Here is a 27008-nt window from a genome sequence, read left to right on the forward strand (position 1 = left end):
CATTTTTACTTTTTATTCAGAACGGGGGTGACGGCTCGAGCTTTTGGCAGTATTTCTTACTCCGAAACAGCTGTGACTTTGTAAACACTGCATCCGACTAACTTTCCAGATCGACATATTTACTAACTTTTAGAACCATTTTCTAAAACAACTAAATTTCTTTCCGTCTCACAACAAGGAATGACGATAATGTGTGTGATCATATTGAGAAAGTTTCATATGAAGTTTCATATGAAGCCAGCAGGCATGAAACACTGACTACATAACATGACACACTATTAAAGGAAAATGAGAAAAACAGAGACCAGGAGGCAGCCTTGAGAATTTTACCGTGTAGCCGTAGTATGAAGACGAGGTATTGCAAAGTCAATGAAAAATGACGTGTAATCGAATGGCAAGACAGTCATTATGACAACAATATGCTATAAAGGGAAAATTGGGGGTGGGGTGGGGGTGGTGCATGAGATAAGGTTACAAAGGTAAGGGGGTGGGGTACAGATGAAAAGTGGGACATAAAAAACTGTACACTTTCAAAATCATTCTAGTAAAGGAGCATTTCTCGAGCTTAGAATGTATGTGATTCAAAAACACTTATATGAGTTAGATACCATCGATGACGTGGAGTTTATAGAGATGATATAGTGGGAATGATTATTCGTGTTGACATCTTGTACTGCATCGGCTACCCGTCATAAGCCTTGTACCCTTGACAGCATATCTTCGGGGAGATTTTTCTTGCAGTTTAAGTATTCTGTGAACCTGTCCAAAGCATATTCCTGCCAAGAGAAGAAACATAACCGTTTAAATAAAGTGAAAGAATATATACAATGGATAGGAAAACTGTAACTTTTTAAAGATATAACTTTGAAATTTAGCATTTTAGCCAAAACTAGTTGGGTTAGGGTAGGGTTCTAAAAGTTTGAGGGGACTCAAGTGGTGGAGGGGGGAGGGGGGGTTGGAGAGGCTTAAGGCCCCCATTTGGTGAACATTTCTTTGATTGAGAGTGCTTTGGTTCTAAATTGAAGCAAATCCATCCACTTCCATTTCCCATCAATATCTTGGAATGTCTGCAATACAAAGGTTTGTTCACTTTTTTTGTTGCTGAAAGAATGAAACATCAATTTCCTCCCTCAAAGTACCTATTTTATGCATTATTTTTTCCCCTGGTTGTTATGGAAACTTCCAGGGGAGGGGGAGTAGAGGGTGAGTGAGGTGCCAATACATGATAGATCCATTTCACATTTTCATTTCGTATTTTTATTTTTCTTGCATTTTTGATGGATCGGCTGAAAGGGTCGCCGGTAACAATCCTTGCTCGGAAAAACTTGGAGAAAAAAAATGCGTCGCTGTGCTGCTTAGTATAATGACCGAGTGATACAAGCATATCTGATAGTTTTAAATTATATGGCATACCTAAAGAAAAAGCATTAAATGCAAATCAGAGGAAATAACTGACCAAGAAATTACCGGCTAGAACCGGGTCTCAACCCTATTCTTTTAGGAATACGTTTAGGACTCCGTACATGCGGTCCTGAGCCTTACCGACTGAGCAACCAACCACCATTTATTATTATCATTATTTTATTTTTTTTTATTTTAGGTTTACAGTCTTGTTCAAGGCCCTCTCACAGGACTTTACAACTTAACCCTGGTCATTGGTAACTTGTCACACCTACACACCAAAGCGTGCACAATTCAATCAATCTCTCCTGGGGCACCACAGTACACCACATCCACGTGTCCCCCAGGGGACTTCACAAAGGGTGCTGCCACAAACCGGCGCTTGCAACTAAATGTACATGGATTCATTTCAAGTTGCAGTTAAAAGAGATTGTTTGTTTGGTCAGCGACTGTTGTTAAATCAACTTCCTACGGGCCTTTAAATTATAATAGATCTAAATTTCTAAATACAAGATACCGAGTGCCTCTGGCTTGTATTCACACTTTTCGTTCTTTCGCGACTGAGAGCTGCTTAACTGCATACAGATCCGTGCATGGTCTATGGCATCTAGTTGGTGAAGAGGTGTGAACACCTACCTGGAGTAATAATGCCTGGGGAAAATCATGATAAAACCACCAGCAATCACATGTACATATCAAAAGTCATCTCACTCACCAAAAATCCAAACGTCGTTCTTGAAACCTTCGCTTGGATGACGGACCACAACGCCCACAGGAAATGGTTTGCAGCTGCAAATCTGAAATGAAGGTTAAAAATTGAAAATGATGTTCATTTTCACAAATGGAACAATTAAACAACTATTCAGGGAGATCAAATTTCATGCTTCACCTTCCCAATGTCTCCCACCCTCCCCCCACCAAAGAAGAAAAAGTTACATATCTTTATACATTAATCATCATAATATTTGCTTTTTATATAGCGCTTTATACCAGCGATAGGTCTCAAAGCGCTTTACAGACATTATATTACCCCTGGTCAATGATAACCTGTCCCAGAGATAATCCCCTCCAGACGGCAGCAGTTATATACTGCGCCCAGTGACAAGTTACCTCACAGGTACCCATTTAACCCCTGGGTGGAGAGAGGCAAGTGAGATAAAGCATCTTGCACAAGGACACAATGTAATGAACTAGGCAGGAATCGAACCAGCAATCCTTGGATCAAGAGTCCGACGCCTTAGCCAATTGGCCACCACATTCTTAGCAAGACAATGATGGTTCTGAACACAGTTATCTCAAACCTGACAGAAAGTTGTCGGCACAGTTATTCTGATTTACACACATATTACATATATTGTCAGGTCAATAGATGGACTGTGTTGATTTTCTAACTTGTCACTAATACCTCACTGGGTAATTGCCTACCACCTTGTTTTACATAGGTTTCTACGGTTACATAGCATTTACAGAGATGCACAAATACTCCAGGTCAATAGAAGTGGGGGACTGTGTCACCATTGAATATTGTTCACCCGCTCGTTACCACTGTTTCTACAGCGTTATATAAAGACCCAATGTTTACTGGAGGGATTAATGTGTCAACTTGAAATGTTTTCTCCCGCTTAAAAACAGACAACTGGGTAATATCCTGTAGGTTACAATGTACTTTTGGTTTCTACAGAGCTTCAGAAATACCTCTAGTCAATTGAATACAGGCTGTGCTACCATTTTGAACTTCTCTCACTAATGCCTAAACTAATTCCTAATCCCTCCCCCCCCCCCCCCAGTCAAATGGTCTAGTCCCAAGGTAATGGTGTACTCAGGACTCTACAGTGTAAACATAAATGTTACATAATGTGTTCTTCTTGCAAGACTAGCTTTAGCTTTGAATTTCTCTCATCCGTTCTTCATAAACACCCTAAGTCAATTGAGCACAGACTATCGTAACCTTAGAATTTCTCACACAAACTCTTAATCATTTCCACCCCACCTTCCCCAAGGGTAATGCTGTTTAAAGGACACTACAGTAAAAAAAAATCATAATAATGTATTCTTCTTGCAAGACCAGTTTAGCTTTGCATTTCTCTCATCCGTTCTTCATAAATACCCCTAGTCAACTAAACACAGACTATGTTACCTTCGAATTTCTCTCACGAATTTATAACCATTTCCACCTCCCCCTCTCCGGCCAATCAAATGGAAAGTCCCAAGGTAAATGCTGTATTAAGAACTCTACAGTGTAAACATAAATATGAACACCTTGTGTTCTGCTTGTCAGAGACCAGCGTTACCTTTTAATCTCTCTCATACGTTCTTCGTAGCTACCCAGCTCGTCGGTCAGGAATCCTAATTCTTCACATTTCTGGTCGTACGCTTTTAGGAATGCTATCTGTTGTTCCCTGCTTGGATAGTCACTTTTGGTAATCTTGTAATACGGAGCTTCCTCCTTGGAGTAGTCCATGGTCCACTCGTTGAAGTGATTAGCAAAGTCATAGGCACTGAAAGGGTGAAAAAAATCCATGGTGAGAATCCTTCACAAGGGGGGAGGGGGAAGGAGGAGGGGGGAGATCTTCAATGTTTGGCTCTCACCACAAATTGTCAAAGGTAATTCATAACCATCCCCCCCCCCGCCCATCCAGAAAGTTGTAAGCTTTTAGAATTTGTAAGAAGATTAATACCAAAGTCATAGGCACTGAAAGGGTGAACAAAATCATGGGAACACATAGATCTGTATCCATGGTAAGAATCCTTCACAAGGGGGGGGGGGGAGGAGGGAGACCATCAATGTTTGGCTCTCACCACAAATTATCTAAGGTAATTCATAACCGCCCCCCCCCTCCCCCGTCCAGAAAGTTGTAAGCTTTTCGGATTTGCAAGAAGTTTAATACTTAAGTTCTCTCACATAGGGTTTTCAACCAGGGGTTCCCAACCCTGGGTTTAAACTACCTGGGAGGGGGAGGGGTGGAGGGTAGTAATGAGCAAATTTCTGGGGGGTGGGGGAATGATGGCACTCCTGGTGACAGAAAATCTATGTATTGTAAGGATGGAAGGTATATTCATTGTTTCAGTCTCGTTTGTATTTACTGTGTATAATTAAGGCATACCAGTGTAATTGTAGAATGGTGATAACAGAGGTTTGCGAACTGCCAATGTTTCTTTGCGTAGTGAGACAGATGCAACAAAAAACGGTAAAAATGTAAACTTTTGACCAGTAGGTGACAATTCCTATAGTCTGTCTGGTAAAACTGGACAAAATTATTCCGATTCCAGTTTGAGTCTTTCGAGCAGCATTTTAGAGGTGACTTTACCAACTACCTTAAGAACCGACTCAACTCAACTGTCGCTACGCAGAAAGTCTGTGCGCCTTGCACTAAACGGTATATAGCTTGTTTACTTAGCATCTCAATGATTTATATATCCAGGTAGACCTCCAAGTTCATTGAAAAGGGCCGGGGAGGGGGGGGGGGAGTATCCTATGGAGCTTTGAAGGTGATACGGATATAAGAAGGAGACAATTTGATATATGTATGAATGCAAGATGGTTGCTACCTGAAGCATGTCAGAGGGGTAAATTTAGTGCGCTTGCACAATCCATCACTGTCAAAATAATTTCAGTTTACAAAACTAAGAAGGTGCCAAGTCCGATAGCAATTGTATCATAAGTAAAGCACATAATTGTAACATGTAATATGATCACAGTGAGGCAGTTAAATGTAAAGGTAAACACAACAAGGAAAAGCACATGAATGTCACAAGGCATTTCCTTGGCACATATATCCTTGTACAACCACAAGAGCATTTCCTGAACATCTGCGAGCGAACATCATACTTCCGGGCACAGATAGTATGGTGATGGTAGTGACGTAAATATACTTACACATAATTGTAACTTGCATATTCATAGTCTATTAACACCAAATTTTCTTCCAGGGTTTTCCTCTGATCGTTCAAAAATAAGAGGTTACCTGTTCAGAAAAAAGATCAAATTCAGAAATATTGAACGATATTACAGTCATATATATCTTTCCAACATTATGGTAATTTCTTCTTTATAATCTACATTATGTTTTTTATTGGGGGATGTGGATTGTGTGTTAGTCATGGGTGCATTGAACCGGTTCATACATACTAAGCAGATACTGAATGTTAAAAGTAGAGTGAAGTGGAACGAACTTGTTTGATGCACTTGGCAATAAGTCAAAAACCAGGCAGAACTGGTCTGAACCGGTTAGAACCAGTCAGAAGTTTGAAGCAGTTTGTATACAAGCAAAGGGTGGCCCTGTACAGATAATACTGTTTGCACAAGATGGACTCAAAGGGAAAACAAAAGGTGTTGTGGTTGCTGTACAATTAACATCACAATTAATTGATCAACAATGATAAATAAACAAATATATGGCTATAAATAAATAACCAACTAAATAAATAATTTAACAATTCGTTCTTACAGGTTAAAGCCTAATTAACCAGACCTTATCAAGGGCACATGACATCTTTTGTACTGTTAAATCATAAATAAAGGTCAAAAACCACTAGTAATATGCTTGTTTTGTTCTAATCTAATCTCCAAAACAAAAACAATGCACTGGGGGTGCACAACAACCTGGCAAACGTCAAAGTTTTGTTATCCAATCGGACGAAGCCCTGCTACTCTCTGAAAAACTCTTTGAAAAGAGTTCGACGGAAGCTAGACCAATGTTAAGAGAACAATTATCGGCGAGGTGTATGCTGAACAGCATGAACACTCGTAGAACGCTACGATAAATGAATAGCTAATCATGATTCTGGGATGATGAGTTAAGTTATGTTACATTTTCCAGTTTTAAAATTTTAGCGAGATTAGTAAATATAAAACAGTCAGAACAGTTAAAAAGATTATTCTGAGCAATTTTTTGTCAAGCCGGTTTCTATGGAATAGCAAAAGGAATCAATCTCTGTGTCTTTCGAGTCACCACAAAACCTTGCAACACCACTCCGGGAACGACAAAATGAATGGCATACATTCTAAAGGTATGCAAATGAAAGGTCAAAAAGGGGGGGGGCAACACTTTTCTTATCGGATAAAAAACAATAACTGACTAAGAAGAAGCAACCAAGTGATGGTGAGTTGGTAACCACACAGACACAAAAGTACATCTCTGTTCAAAATTGCAGCTTAAATTAGAGTAAAAGATTTGCAAAAACTACAACTAATTCACAATAGGAAATCCCATGTAGGTTAGAATGGGCATTTATGCATATTCATGAAGGTCTGTTTGTGAACTTACCAGTACATGGATAGAGAGAGGAAAGAATTTGAACAAGGCTCTTACATATATAATTATATTATTGCGTTCACCTTAAACCCCATGAAAAGTCCAACACGTACATTTATACAAAGCTATTTTCGAACCACAAGAAGAAATCTGTTTACATTTTGTCAGATAAAATGCAATTAAAGAAGTGAAGGAAGACTCAAGAGAAAAAGATTAGAAAGAATAAATTAAAACCTTTGCTAAGAACTTGAACTAAACTTTAAAAAACAACCTGCATTCATTCAATTCAATCCTCAGAAATTATTTTGTTCAAAAGTTTCATTCACACATGGAGTGTTAGCTCAGTGGTTAACGCTCAGTGGTTAACGCCGGTGCCTTTCAATCATAAGGTCCCCGGTTCGAGTCACTCCCAGATTAATGTATGTCGTCTAGTTACAGAGTTGTCGACAACTAACAATTCATAATCATGGACGTTAAATATGAATGTAAGAGACTGACTTCGGTCAGCTTGCGGCTTTGATAAGCCAATGAGGCTTCTTCGCGAGTTCCTGCTCGCAAGAGGATCTAATATATACATATAAATATACATATACACATACAGTACATTCCCTTATTTATTCTTTTACCTTGGCTTTAATCATCACAAACTGCTACTGTCATTGCAATAATGACAGTTTGAAGTACTCCTGATATCTCTTTACGATCAATATTGATTCCATTTTTGTTTGTTTATAGAGCGATGACAAACGGTCTCTACAGTAGTCCACATTATTTAATCAAAATGAACTTTGCAATTCTTGACTTAACCTCTGCTTATCATCTATGTTTTTCTGGATATGTATACACATATTTCGGTATAAGTGGAGAAGAAATACTCAACTCAGAATCAATTTTCACATTATGTTAATAATTCCTTTGTATCATTCAGATGACATACCTATGTTGTTATCAGAACTCTAAATATAATCGATGTACCACATACATGTTTAATAATCGTGAATAAATGAGACAAAAAAAAAAAAAAATAATCAAAATGTTTGATAACATTTGTTAACATTTCTGATGACAATAGCATAATTTAATTTTACTACGTGTCAATTCAATAATATTTTGGACTAGGGTATATTAAATTCAGCATAATAAACACAGTTTATTTTATTTGAAGGGTGAGATCAAGTTAATGCCTAACGAGGTTTAATTCTCTCTTTCCGTATTGGTAAAAAAAATCGCACACTTTTTAAAATGTTGTAACAACATCATCATCTTTGATTTGCAACATGTAACACTTTTCAGAGAGTTAATTTTATTTTTTCTAAATTTTACCACAAACAAAAGATCAAGAAAAAAAAAGAACAAAGGATAGAACACTCACACAATAACTATAACAACACAAAATATAAAACAAATAACACTACTATTATAGCATTTTCTGTAGGTTATGAATTCAGCTGTGAAATTTATTATTTCTCTGTCAGTCGACACCCTAGCCTACCATAGTTGAGAGACTTGAATCCACCTAGCCATGTTTGATGACACATTGCAATCAGAATTTATATGATGCATGTTTTACACTACAAAACGGATCATATATAAGCCAGTGTTTCTGACCTATTAATACACGGCATTGATATGTTCCGTATGCATTTATATTAATATTAATTATGGAGAGATCACCCCTAGATTTAGATCTCCAATTTTAACCCTCCCCAGAGTTTGAATCTGTCACATGCGTGCTCTTCTCACTAGCGGTTTATTCCAGAGCTTGTTGTTATTTATAATATATATATATATATATATATATATATATATATATATATATATATATATATATATATATGTATAAACTTAACACTCTGTGACCCTGGTCTAGTGTAAACACGTTCCAGTTTAAATTCTTACCTTCTTGACAATCATTGTGTGAAAAGACCACTGGACTTGTAGTATCTGCAACAAGTTTTCTGAGGAAATTGATAAAACATATAAATAAATTAAAAAAGGGTGGTTAGTTTTTCCTGATGGCTCCTATCTGTTGGGGACCCCATCTGTTAGGGCCCTTATCTGGTAGGGGCCATCAATTCCGGTGTGACATTTCATAAACGGTAGGTCGTGGCTAAAAATTCTGGCACCAGGTTCATTGCATTGTAAATTTGTTGATATGGGTTGAGTGATTGGAGTAGTTTAACCAGAAAGCTAGGGGTTTCATGATCCCTTGCCTGAACCCTGGTGCACAAACACATTTGTTTTACTGGGAGGGGAGGGGTGAGGTGAAGATGATAAGTCATCCAGGGGAGGGGTGTCCTTTCCCCTTTGAGAAAGTTTGGTGAAATGGAGGGGGACTCATAGTTGGATGCAAATGGTGCTATATTTGGCAATTTTTTGATACAATTTGGAAGAAGAACTAATTTTGACTCTTTTAAGGTTGTACCACTGATAAATGTTATGAATTTATGTACTGCACACGAAGAATGTTTTGTCATGTTCTGTCTCCCAGGAAAATATTTGATATTAGTTATGTATAACATTAGACCGATAATCACCGATTTCAATGCCTTAACTATATATCAGTAGACTGGATGGCAAAGTAACCTCTTGCCTTCCAAGTGGCTAAAAAACAAAACAGAATTTGTATCCCTTTCACCTCGGAAGTTCTCCAATGTCCTTTTCCTCGTTCCTTACCAATTGGTTCAAGATTGGTGAACAATTTGTGAATATTTCAATATAGCCCTGCTCTCTGTACTTGAAATCGCAAGTTCCCCCTGGCCATCAGTTAAATGTCCTGGCTATACAAAAATCATTCCAAGTAACGGAAACTTCCCAAACTTTGAACGATGATTTAACTTAGAAATACCTATCAAACTAGAATTTTAACAAAAGAATAAGAAGCACTTCTTACCTGAGAAACTTCAGTTCTTTGAAAATATCTATCTTCTTGATTTTGGCGAATAATTCTTTGTTTTGGACATCTTCAACGTTCACTCTCGATGCCGCTTCGCACCATCTTCAGAGTGAAAAGAAGAAAAACATTGAGTGAACTCTAAATCAAAAACAGAGCAAGCCACTGACTACATAGGCATGTCAAACCATGACATAACCCTACAGTAGTCCCGAAGGATGTCCTCACAGCGGAACTTTATCTTGATGTCGCAAATCAAAGGTTGATATCACAAGTCAAAGGTTAAAAGGTCAAACCATGACGTAACCCTACAGTAGACCTGAGGGACGTCCTAACAGCGTAACTTTATCTCAATTTCAAAGGTTAAAGTGGGCCCTGCAGTTCTATGCAGTGTATATATTAACTTCCAAGGCGCCACTACCAATAGGATGGAACCAGTCTCTCCGTTTCCATGGTTACTACTTGCAAAAACTTTTTCAAAGTATCTAGAATTCCAGAGGAAATGTTTGATTTTTGACTATTAAATGAACGAAGAACATATATATGCTAAGCATCCCGGTAATGATTTGCAAGCATTTCCTTTCCGATTGCGTTTTCGAAAGATCGGTAGTTTATTAAACGGTCAGAGTTTGTATCATAAGTAAAATTAAAGCAAATAGGTGTGATGTCATAGTTGCACGCTTACAGCGAATGTTTTAAAAAAAATATTATTTACATAATTTGTTTTCACTTTATTGTTTTGAGGGTTCCAACTTTGCTTGAGATGATGATGTGAAGTCATTAATAACTCCAATATGATTGTAGTGTATTAATATGTTAATGTTTCTCAATTTTTAAGAGAAAAATTGGATGTGATATTCTGTCAGAGTGCATCTATATCAACTTACCTGTTTGCTTCTAGATCGACTTTTGGGTGCAAAATATGTCAACTTCAAATGTTGTTTATATCTTGGAAATACAATACAGGAATTGAATACAAATTTCACCAAGATACTGAGAGTATGTTCCACTTCATCAGCCAAAAGGTAAAATTTGTTCTGAGCTATCGTTAAAACACCTCTCTTTGTGCTATCTATAGGCTAAATTGTTGTATTTAGGCTAAGTACGCAAGCATATATCCCTAATTTCCAGCCCTTTTTGAAGTATTGTTTTAGTTTGCCATTTCATGTATTTTCAAATAGGATAACAAAATATTCAATGGCAGTTTTGGTTTACTTAAATCCCACCAAGACATTTCGTCTGAACAGACTGTACAATAATCTTTCATTTTCAATGAGGCCTTGTTATGTGTAATGATAAACTTCTGTTGAGATCCCCGTACAACACCTCCATCCTCCCTGGCCAATCTCCCTACACTCAAACACCCCACACCCACCTCCCCTACCCCAACCACCCTACCTCTCCAAACCCACCTACCCTACCTCCCCAAACCCACCTACCCTTCTTCCCCAAACCCACCCACCCTACCTACCCAAACCCATCCACCCTACCTCTCCAAATCCACCAACCCTACCTCACAAACCCACCTACCCTACCTCCCCAAACCCACCCACCCTACCTCCCCAAACCCACCCACCCCATCGGAATGAGTTGAATGAGTTGAGGGTGCTACCTGCTAAGGATGTCATCGATCCACCTCGGGACTTTACACAGAGGGAGCTTTAACTGGTGAAAGACGGCAAGTTTCCTGGCGATGGCGACGGACATCTGCGGTTGCGAGACTTCGTCGGTCCTGAGGGCTCGAGACTAGAAGTGGTGGAACAGAGGGAGAGAAAGAGAGATGAAGATGAACCGTTATCAGAGAATTAATAATATAATAATCATATAATATTTGCTTTTTGTATAGCGCTTTATACAGCGATAGGTCTCAAAGCGCTTCACATATGTTATATTAAACCCTGGTCAATGATAACCTGTCTCAGAGACAATCCCTCCAGTCGGCAGCAGTTATATACTGTACTGCGGCCCAGTGACAAGTTATCTCACAGGTACCCATTTAACCCCTGGGTGAAGAGAGGCAAGTGAGATAAAGCATCTTGCCCAAGGACACAACGTAATGAACTAGGCAGGAATCGAACCAGCGATCCTTGGATCACGAGTCCGAAGCCTTACCCAATTGGCCACCAAACTCTCTGAGTGACAAGGAAGGCCAGGACCTTTATAAGAGATATCCAGAGCGCAACCTCTTATTAAGATGAACAGAGGGCAACCAATGATTTAGTCTATATGCAAGCAATACAAGAATCAATTTACTTCTAGACTGTTAAATTGATATTTTCTTCATTATTTTTTTACGGAATTCAACAGGAAGCTGTGACATTGTGTCCTGTAGCTTCACTTCTATACACACCTACAGTACCTCCTCTCTCGTACCTCCACCCCCCCCCGCATCCCCCTCTGTTTTTCTTTTAAATTTTCATCATGCCCTGAAAACGTTTACTGGTATAAATCTTACCGGAATAAACTCTTCGATCCTCCCTTCGGGAAATACTCCGAACAGATGAGGGGAATGGTTCCTCTCGGAGAGCAATGTAAAAATGACCGTGTCGAGTAATGGTGTGTCGCCCTCCACGAATATTTCTCCATACACCCTCAGAAGTACATTCCTCGGTTCGGAAGACATGTGCGTTACGTTCTCTGGTAAGGAACATTCGTAGATATAGTTTGTTAACCCGGCACTGTATAGAGAGAGAAAGAAAATAACAAGGGGGTAAAAAGAAGAAAAAATTAATCCATGAAAATCATCTCGTAATTTGTTAGTAGAGTGGACAGTATACGGGCAAGTAGTATCAGAGATGGACAATATTATCAAAGATATTGACAATATTATCCAAAATATTGACAATATTATCCAAACTATTGACAATATCATCAAAAATATTGACAATATTATCCAAATTAATGACAATATTATCAAAAATATTGACAACATTATCAAAAATATTGACAATATTATCAAAAATATTGACAATATTATCCAAATTATTGACAATATTATCCAAAATATTGACAATATTATCCAAAATATTGACAATATTTTCCAAAATATTGACAATATTATCCAAAATTATTGATTCGACTGAATTCTTTCTTGATGAAGACAGATGGGAAGAGGAGAAACTTTGCAAAGCTAAACCAAAGAGAGGCAGATTGTCACAATGAAACTACAATTTCTGTCTCAAGAGAAAATTGTACATTTTTTTTTCCAATTTTGAAATTGCATAAATTCGTAGAAAGGCACGAAATCCCCATCGCATTTGGCATAGTGAGTTAAGTGAGGAGCGCAATTTCCTTCGATACAAATGTCAGTAAAGTTTCTTCCCTTACGAATTAAAGCATTTAGCTTGTTTCCTTTTTTGCCACCACCTGATGTCAATAACAAACTCCAGACTCACCCACATTTCGTTAAGGTTGCAAGGTTAAAACCTTAACTTATCTGTCGATCAAACTGAAGACTAATATTTACTGCCTTGGTCTTATCTAACACTGGATTACTGTAATTGTTTGTATTATGGTGTCGAATCTAACCTTAGAACTTAAGAAGCTTCAGTTCGTTCAAAACTGTGCCCTATTTCGTTTACAGTAAAGAGATCATGTTTCACACCTTTTTTTCTTTCTTGAATTGCACTGGTTACGTGTATGTCAGAGAATTTTGTTTAAAATCATCCCCAATGGTCTACAAATGTCTACATGGCTCAGCGCCTATGTATTAACTATAAGCGATTAAACCGTAAACTCTACTCGTGGACACAGCCGTTGTTCTAGTACTGAAAACTTATGCTAAGTTCCGTGATCATTCATTTGGCAAAGGTGGCCCTAAATTATGGAACGCCCTAACTCCGGCTAGAACTCTGTGTTATTCCTATGACATGGTTCTTTTAAGTGAAATCTGAAACAATTTCTCTTTAATAATTACGATGAATACTTCTTTAAGTTAGACATCAATTAATGTAACTTTACTTCAATCTTTACTTATATTTTGGTTTCAGCACAGCCGAGCAACGTCTTGCATTTGTCCGCAACATAGTGAGTAGTTGTGCATGAACCCTTCATTCATTCATATGTATACATTCACGATCCAAGCAGCCTAGGTACAAATGTGTATGACAGACAGTGTTGTACTGTATGCATATGCTGTATGTTTAGCTACAGTAGTGATGTGTTGCAAAGTAAGACACTTTTCTCGAGTTTCAAAATACCTTTTACCACAAAAATTGTGTGACACAAGATATTGCATTGCATAGTGTTAACACAAACCAACTGCTTGAAAGTATGGTTTTTATTGTTAGTACACCACAAAAATCAACACGCTAGACGATCAATCATAGACAATCTTGTCTGCATTATCATTCTCTGTGGTTTCCAAAGCGACTACTTGGGTTGTACATTATGCTCTACAGCATTACACCTTTCACAACCACATGGTCAGTTAATACACCACATACACAACATTGCAAGCAGTGTGATGTACATCATCACGCGACCAAGCTCCATTTCCTGATGAAATGCTAGTTTCATTCCGTACAGCCGACTGTTGGGAGTGCTTTCATATCCTGCGCATATCAGATTAACATTGTGATGTTTACTCACAGAGAGAATGATGTAGGGAATGAACTAATGTTAACAGGGCGAGGTAGAAGGATGTTATGTGGATAGAGGTGATACTTGAACATAACTGAAAACAACTTCTCAAAGAAAGTGTGCTAATTGGAATTGTTTTTTTTTTTGGTGGGGAGGGGGGGAAGGAGGATGTGGAAGGGGTGGAAAGAGGCGAGAGGGGGGGGGTTGGCCACCCAAATTCTTCTTTTTATCCTCGAGACACAGATGAGAACTTCTGTGAATGTTTAGATATCTTTTCTACCGTGTCAAAAATAAAATTTCCCTGGACTATGGTAAAGTTAGTTTCATCTACTTAAGAATCAATAAATTTATAAATAACATAAAATTCAACAAAAATGGACCAGTATCAAGCCAAAGCTTGTAGATTTAGTTTCATCTACTCTAGAATCAATAAATTTTAAATAACATATACAGTACTCCTCTAAACATTAAATTCAAGAAAACAAGGAACAGAATCAAGCAACAGGTTTGTAGATTTTGTTGAAAATTCTGGTTTTGTCATTTATTATATTGAGCAGTGCCACACTATCTTTTCTGAAAATTTCAAAATCCTATTTTAATGTAGATGTAGAATGAATTATCATGAATAGAGACAATTAAAACATCAGACCTTAAAATCTGTCAAGATAAAGAAAGAAACAAATTAAAATGGATCTGAAATGTAAAATGAATTATGAATAATAGAGAGAATTTGGAAGATCTAAAAAATCTGTTATGGGAAAAAATAGTAAATTAATTTGTAAATATTGTATGATGGGAAAATGATGGGAAAATGATGGAATTAAAGATGTCGTCTGAAATCAGAAAACAAAGTCATTAGTAATCTTCTCTCTATAAAAGGAATTATAATCTGTGTTCTGCAGTTTGTTTGGAATTGAACTGATGAGAAAAAGATAGAATGAAGATGGGGAGAATATCTAGTTAAATGTTGCTATAAGAACTTTGTTACAATGTGCACCTGATGTGGACCAGTCATAAGATAAAAAATTTCAGAACTGTAAGAGATGACGTCGGTGAATGGAACCATGCAAATGATATTTAAACCGCTGGACATCTGGTTATAAAGAGGAGCAATGATCAAATCAGCACAAGTCATCTTGTTGGGGGGGAGGGGGTGGGGGAGGATGGAAGCAGAGGACCTGTATAATTTGTGTGCGAGCCTAAGCCTAACGTGAGTTTTACTTTAAGAGTCCCACCGTTCAAAGGTAAAAAGACACCAGTGATTGGATTGGAAGTCAGTTCACATCTGAAGTTTTTCAACCACATATTAATATTACAAAAAATATGTATCTTTTGTATGTACCTTTGTTGCGGCAACTGGTTTTGTGTCAGTGGACTATTTTAATTCTGGTCAGTCATATTAAGTTTGTACTAGTACTGCAAACTACATCAAGTTTATTCACACAACTGACTTCATGATTGCTGAGCTATCCAACCTTGGAACATGGAAGTATCACCCTAATACTTACATGCTGGGTGCACGGAAGTATTACCCCAATACTTAATGCTTGGTGCATGTAAGTATTACCCTAATACTTACATGCTTGGTGCATGGGAGTATTACCCTAATACTTCTATGCACCAAGCATGTATTTCCCTAATACTTACATGCTTGGTGCATGGAAGTGTTACCCTAATACTAACATGCTTGGTGCATGGAAGTATTACCCTAATAGTAACATGCACCAAGCATATAATACTAACATGCATCAAGCATATAATACTAACATGCACCAAGCATATAAGTATTACCCTAATACTTACATGCTTGGTGCATATAAGTATTACCCTAATGCTTACTTGCTTGGTGCATGGAAGTATTACCCTGATACTTACATGCACCAAGCATGGAAGTATTACCCTAATACAGGCATGGTTGCTTGGTACAGGGAAAAAACAGCCATACTTTTTTTTAAGTCAGAGTACTGTAACTTGCAAACTGTGTGACCAGGAATCAAACCGTGGTTCCATAAACCATCGTTATATTCGAACCATTTGATGTGAGGATTTTATAAATACCATACTGAGCTGTTAAACAGCGTGCTCAACTGGTTTTGCATGCTGGAATTGTTGCGTCGCACCCAGCTTTATCATGCAGTTGGTTGTACTGTACATCACTGTCTAAAAACCCATTCATGAGCAACGTTGCATGAACATTTCTATAATATTTCTTGAGACCCCCACGAACAGTCTCCGGTGAACAAAAAAACCCACTTCGAACAAGTCCTGGTATTATGGTGATACAACAAATGAAGAAAAAACATTGTGACTGGTACAGCACCACCTCTCAAAAGAAAAGAAAAGATTATTTTTTCTTTAGAAAAGTGAAGATTTTTTTGTTGTTGGTTTTTTTTTATCATATATATGTAAAGATACAAAACTACTAAATGTGCTCACTAACATGGAATCATTAGGGTCATATCCTTGTGTTGATCCTGTGGGCAGCGCAGGTAACTTTACGGTAGCCCTGTAACGTGCCTCCCTTGGCGGAAGGGAACATACAAAGTTCCTGTTGGATAAACCACCACTGTGAGGGAGGAAAAGAGAATAAAGGCCATGAGAGAAAAATGGAAAGAGCTCGTTCGAATAAAACATGTTAGTTATCATCGTCAGGTTAACCTAGCCGCATGAACAGTGATCAGGATATGGTAGAATGGTTTGCAAATATTATGGTCCCCAGAGAATTGTGAAGTGGAAAAACTCTGATAAATTGGTACTGTAGGTGTGTAGCCTCTATATGATGAAAAATATACCTAAATCCTGCCTTAGATTATGAGCCCATTAGCTCATTGGGGGATGGGATGGGGGTTGGGATGGGGGAAAGGGATTAGATGACCAAAAAGATATAGAATAGGAGCAAGATACAAGGTAAAGAGTGTAACAGAGGGAAAGGGTGATATGGAAAAGAGAAGGGGGAGGGGGGGGTCAGAAGATGACAGTAGGAAAATGGGACAACATAAAAAGTTACTGGAACAGATGTATCAGGCAAACTGGGACTAAATGATAGACGAGGAATATAAAACACAGACATACTTTTGTAACATGTTTCTTTGACTTTCTCACATCAGTAAAAGGATACACTGGTCCAAGTGGTTACCATCTCCTGACCCATGACCTACCCCTTGACTGACCACAATCTATTTAAAGTCAAACAGTAATGTTAATTAACCCCAGATTTGGACATTCATTTCCTGATGGTTTTTTAACATCCTAATTTTTTTATTACCAAATGAAGAAGAGAATTGAATTAAAGTCAGAAGATTCAATTTCATCTGTTTGGATTTCTTCAGAGTTGATAGAGTGTTATTAAAATTGAGCATTCGTGACCATTATCAGACTTTCTAGCTTATTTGGGGGCAGGGGGGAGGGGGATTCTGATGGCCTTCAAGCCGCCGGGGTAACTCAAAATGTGTCTTGCTGAATCTCTTGGAATGCTGCGAACGTTGAAACTATTGCATTCTCAAAAAACAAAAAAACAAAAACAAAACAGTTATTTCAAATTGAAATAAGTAATGCTGTAAGTTTAGGCCTTGTTTTGAAATATCCATCTTTTCATTTCTTTCCTGTTTGAATTGAGATATGTACAGTTTCTACACTAATACTTGTCTCTTCTGTTGCCACAGGGGCCATGGTCAGCCTTGAACGAGATTCATTTGACCATTTGCAAATCTCAAATTCAGGTCTTGTTAAGTCTGCTAAATGCTGTTGGAATTTTTGCTGTATGTAGAAAAAAAAAGCGCTGGCATTTTTCTCCCAGTTTATGTTGTATGTAGACTCATGTTGCTTTAATTTGTATTAATTCAAGGGAAATCCCAGAGGGAACTTGATTATACCTTAGCAAGTAGATGTACTGTAAACACACTGGCATATTTGAGCAAGAAGCCTCAATTGTATAATTTCTAGGCCTGCAGTGTCTGCGTCTATGGAAGAGTTTGTCGTCGAGTGTTTGAAACATTATACAACCCTGTTCTCGTTTGTCTGATGGCACTAAGCAGAACACATTGCTGTCAAAATATCACTTTACAGTAGTCTGTAACATTTTAAATCACCACATATAGATTCAAAGACATATCCTTCTATCACTTCACATTATGTGAAAATCCGGACCAATGCCTCTGTTTTAGAGATCGGCCCTCCCCCTAATTTTCGTTTCGAAATGGATCTAGCAGAGAAAATAAAACAAATCTCGATAGAAAATATGATTATTGTACCATTTTCCAACATAAATGACATCCTGAAGAGCATTAAAGGTCAACTGCTTTGGCTCTTGTCTTGCTGTAACTGCTATTTATATGGCTAAAGTAGTCTACAATAGTACTTTATTTAGTATGACGGTGGAGAGAATAACATGAAGAGGATAATAGAAAGAAAAAAAAATACTAATAAACAGTTTTAAAATGTTTCTCACTATTGGTAAAATTGGTAGCCTGCCAAAACTTGCTAAAAGTTGTTAAAATTAATTTCCTGGTATATATTGCAGTAATATGACTCTCCAAATAGTCTCAAGCAGTGCTGAGAAACATTGAATTATAGACACTAATTGCATTAGTGAAGACAATTCATTTGAGAGACTTGGTAGTACACTACAGTACCTGTTGAAGTATTAGTGACCATTATTCGACTTCTAGCATATTTAGGGCCAATGATGACAACCATTTAACTACCGAGAACAAGGATCGCACACAAAGGGGTGATTTTACAGTAGCTGTTTGATAGATTTAAGGTTTAACGTAAAAATTGAAATTATGATAATCTCCGACAACAATGTACGTCAGTTCATTCATTAGCTTGACTGGATTATTTAAAGAAAAGATTAAACATTAGAAGAGTATAACATGAATAGTTTTGGAATTTAAAAAGTTGCATAATTTAATGTGTGATTAATACCAAAATGAACCAGAGAAAGTCAATATTTTATATTAAAATATCAAAAGTAACACTGTGAAAAACAAGATTTATAGGGTGAGAGGGGGAGGGGATTGACCAATTTTAATGTGAAAGGTTAATAACTATACCAATGCAAAACTACATAAAGTATCAACTAACAATTTCCAATTTAGTTTATTAGTCATTACAACACTTGCAACTTACAATTTTGTTCAGACCTTTGACCTTTGTGGACTTAAGACGACCTTTGACCTCCACTAATTTCAACAGGGTTCTTGAACTGATACAGCAGGATCTGCATACTGTAGGTGGTATTAAAGCAGTGTTTTGCGTTTGGTTGCCGTTTTCTACTTTTTGACATGTCCATCAAGTTTTTTTTACATATATATCAATCACAAAACAGCAAACTAAGATATTAGCCAAGTTTTTCCCTGCCAAAAACGATAATTGGCGAGTAATTAAGGATATTTGCAGATAATGAGAAATGTGTCCACGACAAATTCCACATTTAAAATTTATCGCATACAGTTCCCCCAAACCCACTAGTTTGAATTCAACCAGTCAGAGATGCAGGTTTAGTTATGAGCCGTTGCTAAAAATAGATTCAAGACTTTGCGTTGGTACAACCAGGGAGTTGTTATGGAACTCCCTGGTACAACTGCCATATAGACTGTACACAAATCAAGCTTGGTGTTGGATTATGTATTGGTCAATGACGTTCATAGTGTTTAAATATTCATATTATGGGCGAGGTTTATTGGAATCCCAACAGAAAATATGTTGGAGAAAAACAAAGTTGAAAGCTGCAAATTTTTTGACTTTTATGCCACCATTTGAAGTAAGATTTCAATAGATAAGCTAGTTATGTATGTCGTCATGGCATAGTGAAGTCAATGAGGTTGAGAAAAATCATAGAAAAGGATGCAAAATGCTGCTTTAAAGGTTAAAGGTTTAATTTCTGGTGGGACACAATGTTAAACATATATACTCTTTATCTTGCCCCTGGGTCTAGATAGAGTTGATAGGGTGTAACCTAGTTTGATTGGCTAACCTTCAACTGCTGCCGATAGTTGCATCACCATTATAATCTTCTTGCTGATTTATCCTTGAGACCTGATACCATTTAGAATGTTTGTTTGGCTGGAATGGCTGCCAAAATTCTCTTTGTTTGTTTATGTTTCTTTATAAAAAATAACAAAATTATGGATTTTTTTCCCCCTCCTCTGTGGATGAAGGTTTAATACATTTAAATAGATAAACAAAGATATTTTCACCTGAAGTGTATGGCAAGCCACATGTGCAATAATTCGATAAACTGAGTTTATCGCTGTTATACTCTGTTTTTCGATCGATAAACTCCGTTCATCGACTGGATAACAGTGTTTTTTGCGATAAACTCAGTTCATCGACCAAAAAGCAGAGTTAACGACGATAAACTTGGTAAATCAAATTATTGCACATGTGGCATGCAATATCCAATTCGATAAACTGGGTTTATCAAGCGATAAACCAAGTTTATCTATAAACTAAGTTTATCGATCGAAAAACAGAGTTAACAGCGATAAACCCGGTTAATGGAATTATTGCACATGTGGCGTGCCATATCCAATTCGATAAACTTGGTTTATCGAGCGATAAACTCGGTTTATCGAGCGATAAACCGAGTTTATTGATAAACTGCGTTTATCCATCGATAAACAGAGTTAACGGCGATAAACTTGGTTTATCGAATTATGCACATGTGGCGTGCCATATCCAATTCAATAAACTTGGTTTATGGAGCGATAAACTCAGTTTATCGATCGAAAAACAGAGTTAACGGCGATAAACTCGGTTTATCGGATTATTGCACATATGGCTTGCCATAGAAGTGGACATCATCCATTCTGCGGTTGCCAGATGCTTGCATTTGACAAATGATCACAAACTTTGATATAAAATGCTATGAGGATTTGGTTTTCACCTAGAGAGTCAGAAATATTTTCTGCAAAGTTTGCAATCAACTTCAGACACCAGACTATCCTTGTAAGTTCATCTGAGCTTTACTTTGGCAGTGATTGCACGTAATTTACCAGGATTTTATATTGTCAGAAATATTCAATATATCTGGTTAAACACTAAAATCGCTTTTTACATCAATATTCGGATTTGAAGATAAAAATGACAAAATCTTCAAGTTACTGATGGCAGGTTCCCATTTTACCGTTTCAGCACAAACTCCATCGTAAACAGGCTACGTTCCTCTGGCCTACTTGTCAGGTGTCATACTCCTATTAGAGACTATAACAATCAAGAAAAGAGCCAAAAAAGCAGAAGGAGAACATCTTTTTTGATATGTTATCAATCAAAATCTGTTTTTTTGTGGCTTGCATGTTGATGAGCATGAATGAAAGTACATGTGGTGCAAAAACTGGGTCAATTGAGGCAATGTTAGACCCCTTTAGGCCTCCCAGGAGCAGCGTATGAAAATTGTTCACTACTGAGTGAAGAGGTTAGTTTACAAGTGACAACAAGTTCAGGCTCTCACAGCAAAAAATCTACATGGTCATGATACAGTATTACAAATTGATGGTGCCATGAAAGGGCCAACTTGTCAGCTATCCTGTGATGGGTAGCATTTAGCTCTGGAGTGGGCAACCTAAGGCCCGCGGGCCACATGCGGCCCGCCAGTGATTTTTTGCGGCCTGTGAGAAATCTCAGGAAGAAACAAAAAACAATCCATTTTACATCATCACAAAAAACAAGCTAGCTGCTTAGAATTTATCAGCACTAAAGATGCTGTCAGGTAGGCCTATTATCCCCATTAATTATCAACTGTACTCAATTGACATTATGTCATCATCAAAAAAAAAAAAGTCATAGAATAACACAACAGAGTGAACGATTCACTGGTTTTCTTAGATACATTATGTAATGTTTTGTAATATTTTAATTAATAAATAAGACTTATATAGCGCCAAATCAGTAAACAAAAGTCACTGCTCAAGGCGCTTTACAAAGAAAGCAAATTTATTTACGAAAGAACAAGTGCAAATACACTGTTTATTTGTCTTTTGTCACCTGCCTCTATCTATTGGCAAACTGCCAACTACGTAACACATTCATCTTTGTAAACCAATGAAATGGCTTTGCTGTTAAAAGACAAAAGAGAAAAAAAAACTTGTGGATTAAACAGTTCCCTACCATATGTACAGTTATAGTATGAATTCGCCAGAGGAATGTGTTTTACAACTTGGCAGCGAGCCAATCACAACTTGGCGACAGGCTAGCCAACAGCAGACAAAGGTTTTGGTTAAACTATCGATATGTTAGTCATTCTTCACAACATACACCCTAAGGCAAATAATAATGAAATAATAATATAATGAAAATAATAATAATGATAATAATAATGGCATTACTAGAGCGCTCACTTCTATAGAAACTAAGTAGTAAGTATGCAGTTGCTCTTCACCACACCCTAAAACAGTACAATCCCCCTGGAAACAGATGTGTTTGAAGGTTGCTCCTAAAACTCGTGAAGGAACAACACATCTGAATTTCAGTGGGTTCTGTACGCTGTTCCACTCCCTTGGACCTGCCGCAGAAAAAGCCCGATCACCAAAGGTCTTCGCCCTATTTCTCAGAACAATGTAATTAGTTCCAGACCTAAGAGAATACCCACTCGGTCCATTTTGAAACATATAAATAAAGAGTCCAGTCGTTTCGATCCTAGCAGGATCTTCTTCAGAGGCTGAATAACAAGTAACAGAAACTACAAGGGACAAAGTACAAATTAAACAGAGATGCATCTTTCACAGAGATGCTACTGTATGTATGCTACTGTATGAATATGCAACGACTAGTACAGTGTTCGTACTGTATGATATGATATACGAAATCACAGTATACTGTCATATTCAACAAACAATGGAAGATATGCTACTATAAACTGTCCTCCTCAGCCCTCGCATAAATTATGATAATTCATTCAAATTAATGATCATATTCTACATGATGGAAATGAGATGTTAATTACAAATACTGTAAGTTTATCAGTTTGTCAGTGTGACAACATTCTACTGTATCAGTCTGTATGTGTAATGTTCTTGCAGTAATACTATGTGCTGTACAGTAGTACAGTACAGTATGTACCTTCATCAAAGTCAAGCCAGACTGTCCTCACTGATCGATAGTAAAGTGTAACACTGCATGCAACTCCCCAAAATGAAGAACATACTTTATATGCCGCTGTGAATTTCAAAGTCATTTTCACAAACTATTGCACTGGTCTACATACAGTACAGGGTGCATGTAAGTAAATATCCATTTCTATCATATATATATAAACATTAAGTTAGAATTTTTTTTTTTTTGGGGGGGGGGGAACATATGCTAATCTTTTTTAAGAAATACTATTTAGAATGCATCTAGATCTATTTGTTAAGCTGGTAAACTTTTTCTTCTACAACTAAAAGGAGAGTTTAGCTTGTGAAAATGAAACCATTTATAACTTTAGGAAGAGTTTGTAAAAAATCATTTCACAAAATACACAATGTTTTATTCATTAAACATAAAAAAAAATTAATTAAAAACCACTTAAATTATATTTTTTCACAAAATTCATTAAACATAAAAAAAATTAAAAAACACTTAAATGATATTTTTTCACAAAATATGATTAACTTGGAAAAATTGGGAAAAGCGGGATGATTAGTAGGATATTTTTCAGTCTTACTTTGCAAGCTGATATATATTAAGTGAATTCCATTTGACAAAGTGCTTATCAACGTTACTAACTGCGACCAGCACAAATATATACAGTACTTACTGTACATACGCTTGGGATGGAAACTAATTAGCCTTACTGGTTTATTTATAACTAGTAAAATTTGAAACATTGTATATTGAGAAAATTTGTGAAAACTTGCTGGCTGCAGGTGTTTTTTAATTTTTTTTTAAATAATATTATGAATTATATGCTACAGTATATTCAGTACTAGTGTTAAAAGTCATCAATATTAATATTGCCCCTTAAATATGCTAGAAAGTCATACAATAATGGTCACTGAAGGTCAGATTTCAATTATCCCTATTCATCTGCCACCCTCAAACTACAGTACTGTGGTTTTTAAATGTCAGATGGAACATGTCTCTATGTCTGGGATTAATTTCGAGAGAGTTGTAACTTTTGCAATTTTTTAGCATATTTTAGTATATGCTAAAATTTGGGGGCAAATTGACAATACTAATGACCTTCAAAGATTGGCTGTATCAAGTACTGTCAACCGGTTGGAAGTTAGCACTTTTTTGACCATGTACTTCAAGTCAGTACTTAAACCGCAGCAGCTTCAAGTTACAGCTTACCTGTACTGAAGGCAAGTTTTCATTAACATGTATACTGTACAAGGTTCATGCTGTAAACAAATCTCACTTTGAGCTGAAATGGAATCTTGTGAATAGCTCATACGTAGTGGTGGCTCATACAGTACAACTGACCCTGATATTGTTATTGTTAATAAATACTATGAAATTAAAAGAAAACATCACCATGTTGCAAAAAAACAGAACCCAAACAAGTTAATTATTAACATGTGCAAAATACACTTTCCCACAGGTGTATTCCCAATTTCCCCTTCCCCCTTCCCTGTTAAAGATTCAGTAAACATATTTAGTTAAAAATTTACGCTTCTCTATACAAGTATTAATAGTAATACTTAGTACTAAATTGGGAGTTGCATATATAAATATATATATGGCAACCTTTCATAGAAACCCCTGCCCCTCCCCCTCTCCAAAGGAAATAGTTGTCATTGCAAGATTGCAAGAACTCAATGTGTACGTGAAACTCTTCGCAACGCGATGAATTAGCGTGTTTATAAATCTATAAATCTATCTATATATGTTTTTGTATTACAAATTATGATATAATAAAGGTTATGTCTACTTGATGCTTAATACTTTTATAGTTTCTATGATCTTGTTTGTTTTTAAATGAAGCGTGGAAGTCTTAAAAACTCATTGGTCAATTTAATCAGAAAGTGTCAGTCATCACAGCTGAGTTTATGGAAAGATAATTGGAAAAGTCCAAATCTCCCTTTAAAATCTATGTTGTTTTGCATTTTTAAATCGATCCTTACACCAACATTCTTTATATCTCATAATCTTTATTGAACATTTGGGAAATCCATATAAAGATATTGGCACTCTCAAAAACTCGCACAAGTGGAATAGCTTGATAATAATGAAGAACTTACAGAGAGCCATATTCCATCTCAAACTGTGCAAAACCAATGGACATCTTGAAGTTACCTAGAGCTGCATAACTGACATTAAAGTTGGTCATCTGCTATGCACACTGTACCTCAAAAAAAACCTTAAGTCTTTTCACTAGAGCGTCTTCTTAAGTTTAGAGATTGGTCTAGGCCTATTCTGTACTTTATCTTGACTTAAAAATTTCTAAGGATATATGTCAGGTACTGTACACTGGGGTAATTCTTTCAAATTGAAAAAGTTCTGTAAAAATGTAATTGGACAGGTGGCCAAACTCATATGCTAGATCTATCTAGCTACATGTATGTCCAGCATGGGTGCTCCTAACATTGTGTTAAAGTTAAATTCTTATGATAGGCCTAATACCAGTCGAAGGCAACCATTTTAACTTATTGTAGTACTAGTATTATAGTAGCATTAATTATACAAACAGGAAACTATGCAGTTGGCAGCCTCTGTGAACCAAGAGACGTTAATATGAACAGCTAAGTAAGTCCAGGGGTAACAATAATTGGTGTATTTTATGTCGTAAACACAATTTAACACTCACAACGCCAGAACATCTTAGTTTGGGAGTAACTATAGGATACCCCATTACTAGATATAATACTTCCTAAACCTTTTTGAGCACAACACATCTTCCTAACACTAACAGTAACAGTACAAGTAACAGTTTTGCTTGCATCGGAGTCGTGGTGGACAAATCACCACTTACCTGTTTAACTAGCATTTGAGTGGAAAAGTGTAACATCTTGTATCATTAGTTTTACTATTAGGGGACAGATGGGGTCAAACCTAAGTTCTGTAGCCTATGTTACAATTATTAGGTGCAGTTCTGGGTTCGTATAGACCTAATTGTAAGTTAGACTTGGAGAAGATGTGTAGCTACTTGGCTCTTGCCTAGGCTTAAGTAGGCCTAAGTTAGGCGAACTAGGCCTAGTTCTACGATGCGGCCGTTTAGTCCCGGTCTTGTACTATTTTTTTGTAGTTGCGATACTCACTGCATGTTACGAATCTGGAAATCTTTGAAATCTATTTCAAGCCAAGAACCCCCGAGATATTCTCTGCACCATCCAAATGCTTTCTGTCTTGTTTCAAAATCAACATCGTCGTCCATGATGCTACTCAGTTTATTTCAAAGTTTGTTGTTATTGCTGCACAAATTCTTTTTTCGTCGACCGAAACACCCAGAAGGTAGTACTGCTATCGCGAAAGTATGGCTGTTGTGTCTGGTACACGTTGTTTTTTGTCCCAAGGAAGCCGCTGCAACACTGTGTTTACAACCAGACTCTCTTAGGAAGCGTCCTCTTGTTTTGTTTCAGTATGCTCCTCTTTAGGGTAATACATTCAACACAGACTAAGCTACGCAGGCGATATACCCAACAAAAGCCACGTGACATTATTCATTCATAAATCAACGTACGACATCAGGTGATCTTAATATATGACGTAAACATACCGTTCGTGACTAATGGTACCGGTCTGAGCGGTAAAATTTCGGACAGAGGACACAGGATATATAATAGGCAATATTGATCCTGTTGAGTTAACTAGTTGTACTAAGCATTTCAATAATTTTCCATCTAACTTTCCCAAAATTTATGAGTCCCGTAAAAGCATACAAGGCAAAGCCTGGACAAAAACTCACACTTTAGTTTGTTGTATTATTACTGGTGCTAATGAGTTTAGTAATTCAGTTA

General features: G+C 37.0%; 1 protein-coding gene across 2 annotated transcripts; it reads right to left on the reverse strand.

Moving 5' to 3' along the window:
* LOC139969437 (choline/ethanolamine kinase-like) lies at positions 1-27008 on the reverse strand. 2 transcript variants are annotated; one of them, XM_071974392.1, is made up of 10 exons: positions 26310-27008; positions 16571-16696; positions 12005-12227; positions 11162-11295; positions 9550-9654; positions 8556-8614; positions 5279-5366; positions 3693-3899; positions 2117-2198; positions 1-776 (listed from the first exon to the last, which is right to left on the reverse strand). In XM_071974392.1, the coding sequence occupies exons 1-10, from the start codon at positions 26423-26425 to the stop codon at positions 690-692; spliced, it is 1227 nt and encodes a 408-aa protein (XP_071830493.1). In that variant the 5' UTR covers positions 26426-27008; the 3' UTR covers positions 1-689. The 2 variants fall into 2 exon arrangements, with proteins under 2 accessions (XP_071830493.1, XP_071830494.1); XM_071974393.1 differs by lacking the exon at positions 16571-16696 and having other exon boundaries at positions 26310-27003.

The sequence above is a fragment of the Apostichopus japonicus genome, chromosome 7 (assembly GCF_037975245.1).
Source record: "Apostichopus japonicus isolate 1M-3 chromosome 7, ASM3797524v1, whole genome shotgun sequence".
Taxonomy (NCBI): domain Eukaryota; kingdom Metazoa; phylum Echinodermata; class Holothuroidea; order Aspidochirotida; family Stichopodidae; genus Apostichopus; species Apostichopus japonicus.